This window comes from Sapajus apella, unplaced genomic scaffold, assembly GCF_009761245.1.
Source record: "Sapajus apella isolate SASKATOON/1434 unplaced genomic scaffold, GSC_monkey_1.0 scaffold83, whole genome shotgun sequence".
NCBI lineage: Eukaryota > Metazoa > Chordata > Mammalia > Primates > Cebidae > Sapajus > Sapajus apella.
In genome coordinates this window covers 3,310,981-3,315,019 of record NW_022437023.1, presented here as the reverse complement: position 1 = coordinate 3,315,019, position 4,039 = coordinate 3,310,981, and the positions used below count along the sequence as shown (strand labels likewise).

Here is a 4,039-nt window from a genome sequence, read left to right as displayed (position 1 = left end):
AGCAAGACTGCTCTTTCATTAACCTCACATTCCCTTCAAAACCTAACAAAGACCATGTCTCAAAAACAAATCAATAGAAGAACATTTTATGACGTGAAAATTATATGAATAAACAAATCTTTATAGGAATACAGCCCATATTTTCCATGACTGCTTTTGAGCTCCAACGGTAGAGCTTAATAGCTGAGAAAGAGATCTTATGGTCCACAAAGCCTAAATATTTACTATATGGCCCAAATAAAAACTTTGCTGAGCTTGCTATACAATAAGGGCTTGATGATTAAATAACTGGGTCATACACTAAGATTCTGAACATATAGGCAGGCCCTCTAAGTTTACTGTCTTTGTGTAATGGAAGTTTTTGCCTTTAAGTTGCCATAAACATCAAATGAGATAATACACTTAGAAAAGTAAAAAACAAACAAAAAACTTGTAAAAAGGACAATTTTATCATGTATTGAAGGTGTTAGAATAAAAAACATTAAACGTTTTTATTCTCACTTCCCCTTCAGCTTTTATTCTCATTTCCTTTACAGCTTTCATTTAAACTTGAAGTTTCAAGAGAAAATTCACTTTTGAAGTTTTTACTTTTTAAGTGATAATAGGGTCACAGGTTCTTTCGTTCCAGTCTTCTTGTGTTGCTCCCACTCCCTTTTCTTTCTCACATGTAATTTTTTTTTTCGATTTCTTTAAATAGTATCTGAACTGGCACTCACAATAGCTCAGGGAAGGAGGAACTGGGACAAGCCTGATTAATCCATTTTGCAGGCCAGGAAACTGAGGCAGATCCCAGTTGTCTCCGAAGCTCTGACTCAGCATGCAGGGAGCCCTGCCGCTCTCTGCGCCTTTTCTAAGCAAACAGAACAAAACTAACCCTGCTAGGTTTCCAAGCTTGGATCTCAAACACTCCTTCATCGTTCACCCACAGCGTTCCTCCCCCGCCCTGCGCCCCAACCCTCTCAATGCCGCCCCCACCTCGGAAGCAGGTGGTAGGTTCCGCACCCAGTGCGCATGCGCGCGGCACCGTGGGGCGGGGGCAGGGCGGGACTGGGGGTGGAGTGTGCGCGGGCTCGGTTTTGGGCCGCGGCGGGAGCCGGAGTCGCCGCCACTGGAGTGCGCAGGCGCCTGGCGGTTGCCGGTCTCACCATGGAGCGGAAAGGTGAGCGGTGGAGCGACGTCCGCCACGAGGGGCAACGGCCGCTGGGGCGAGGCCCGGGTCAGCGCTGAGAGCTTAGCCTAACAACTGCGGTTCGGTCCCCGGGCGTTGCGGCGCCCCTCCATTGAGGTGGCGCCGCCCCACACCCCCCGCCTCTGGGCTGCGAGTCCGCGCCCCTCTGCCCCGGCGTCCTCCGGCGCCGGCCGTCGCCGCCCCTTGTTCCCCGCCGGGCCGGCTCGCGCCTTGGGGCCACTCCAGCACCCGGCCCTTGGCGGGCGAGGCAGACGCCCGCCCGCCCGCCCCCTGACCCGGCCCGAGACCCCTCTGGCGCATCCCGCCCGGGCGCTACTCTGCGCCCCGTGGGCCGCTAGCCCCCCGGCCGGCCGCCTCGCCGGAGCCTCCGCGCTCGCCCCGCATCCGCCCCCGAGGCAGGCCCGACCGTCCGGCCTGGCGCCTCTGCTGGGTCTCCACCCTCACCTTGGTCGCCTCCTTTACTTCACATTCGCCCTTCATCCATCCCTCTCTCCTGCAGTGCTTGCGCTCCAGGCCCGAAAGAAAAGGACCAAGGCCAAGAAGGACAAAGCCCAAAGGAAGTGAGTCTTGTACCCCAACATCCCATTCTTTGGATTTCCTCCGACACCTTCTCTGCTCTGGTTTCACATCTTGAACGTGCACCGGGTTTGGGCACCCCGTGGCCGTAGCCACATGGCCTCGGGGCAGCTCGGAGGGTCGCTCTCCAGCAACCATGTGGAATAGAGCTGCTGTTGCTGAACGCCAGGCCTGGGTCTTAGCAGCCCCAGGCCTGCTGGAAAGGGCTATCGGAGGAGGACCAGAGCCCGCCCAGTACCTTTCCTCCCCAACTCCACAGAGGGAGGCACAAACTCTCCTAGCTTGGACCCCCCCCGCACCCCCCTCCCACCCCACACACCGGAGCTGGTAGATCATTATCCGTCTGTTTATGAACTCTGGTCTCTCTTACCTGCTCCTAAACGTCTTAACTTGCCTCCGACGTCTGCACGGTAGGCCTTCAGGAAATTCTTGAATGAATTTTTCCGTGTTTACTTTGGGTTCTACCAACCACACACTGCCTTTCATAGAGGAGGGCATGGGACTTTTCCCTGGGTTAGTCAACTTCCTGAGCCTGTAAGGCGCATCTCCGTTTTGCAGTGTGCCGGCAGACCGCTGTGTATACAGTCAGTATCTGTTAACTGCTTCTTTTCTGTCTTAACCTCAACCAAATACAGATAGTCTTCCAGAGCGGGCATCACAATAGTAACGGGAGAGTTCTTTAACAAACGTTGATTCTAGCTTGGTGTATTAAGCACCACATGTCCAGTTTTATCAGGATGCATAACAGAGGTTTAGTGTTACGGTGGCAAGTTCAAAAGTTGGTCACAGCCTAGTAGAAACTCAGATAGCAGGCTTCAGCAAGTGAGGCTAAGCCTTAAGAACTTTAATCTTGTACTAACGTTTAATTGCAAAGGATCTTGGAAATCAGCTGTTAGACAATTTGTATTCAGAGAGATTCTATGCCTAGTTCTTAATTTTAGATGTATTATTATACTTTTCCATTTAATATTTCATGTTTCGTGGGGTTGTATGCGGTCTAATTGTCTGAGCTGATACAACACATTTCAAAGACCTCCCTAGGTCACTTCACTGAATGACAAAACCAGATTAGGGAGGTGTAGGGGTGTGTGTTGTTTTTGGAGGCTACCTACTGTTTGGGGAGAGCACTTAATGACTTCTCTCTTTCAATAGAACTAAAGTAGTAGGTGACCTCACCTCTTGCTCCATTTTCTATTCTGTCTTAAGAAATGTATTTTCTAAGTGCTTGGTGATGAAGGCTTGTAAATGTGAGTTTGTGTGTGTCTGTTTGCCTTTGGATTATCCATATATGGGAACCAGTTTTTAAGCATAGATTGAATAGAATAGAAACAGCAAGGTGCTAACTTGGTCCTAGTAGGCAATAGGAATTGAAATGTTTCTTTTCTTTATTTTCTGTATCTAGTTATTTGTGGAATTGATAAGAATGTGTTAAAACGTTCTTTTCTATTGATATAAGGAAATTGCAGTTTATATTACTCTATTTTTTAGAAATCCTGGTCTCTCAGACCATTTGTCCAGATTTCTCTTACCACTTGAAATTAATTTGAGCTTGGCCCAAATCAAGCTATAATTTGATAGGTAAATGTGTATAGATGATCATATACTTTAAGCACCAGTTATCTATTACTTTGGATTATCTATTTGGACCATATACTTTATTTCTAAAGCCAGATAGATGTGTATCTGTTACTTCATTCACTGCTATTAATAACCTAGAGTTATTTGTGTTGTTAATTGTTTGCAAGTATGGATTATAGATAACCTGGCAGTCATTTTAATATTTCATCTTGAACAACTTAGACTCCTGAAAATGTGTGAGTGAACTGCCCCATTTACTTGTAATTTCAGAGGTGCTTTATTTTTGGTTTTGTTTTCAATTAATACATTTTTGGTTTTTAAATTTACCTGCCTTTTTGTCTTTTTTTTTTTTTTTTTTTTTTTTGAGGCAAGGTCTCCCAAGCTGCAATGCATTGGTGTGATCTTGGCTCACAGCACCCTCCACCTCCAAGGTTCAAGCAATTCTCTTGCCTCAGCTCCCCAAATAGCTGGGACTACAGGCGTGTGCCACTGCACCTGGTTAATTTTTGTATTTTTTGTAGAGACAGGGTTTCGCCCTGTTTTTCAGACTGGTTTTGAACTCCTGAGCTCAGGTTTTGCCTCATCCTCCCAAAATGTTAGGGTTACAGGCGTGAGCCACTGCACCGGCCCTTTTTTTCCTTTTTTCTTTCTTTCCTTTGCTTTCTTTTTTTTTTTTTTTTTTTTTTTTTTTTTTTT

At 47.0% G+C, this 4,039-nt stretch overlaps 1 protein-coding gene across 5 annotated transcripts in view; it reads left to right on the top strand.

The window, feature by feature from the left end:
- Nucleotides 1-996: 996 nt before the first annotated feature.
- SRPK1 (SRSF protein kinase 1) overlaps nt 997-4,039 on the top strand; it is an 83,694-nt gene continuing 80,651 nt past the window's right edge. For 4 of the 5 annotated variants that reach the window (XM_032253540.1, XM_032253542.1, XM_032253539.1 and 1 more), the window contains exons 1-2: nt 997-1,159; nt 1,689-1,749. In XM_032253540.1, coding sequence (XP_032109431.1) covers nt 1,012-1,159; nt 1,689-1,749 — 209 coding nt within the window. In that variant the 5' untranslated portion in view covers nt 997-1,011. The remainder of the gene's footprint in view (nt 1,160-1,688; nt 1,750-4,039) is intronic. The other variant, XM_032253543.1, reaches the window with a different exon arrangement.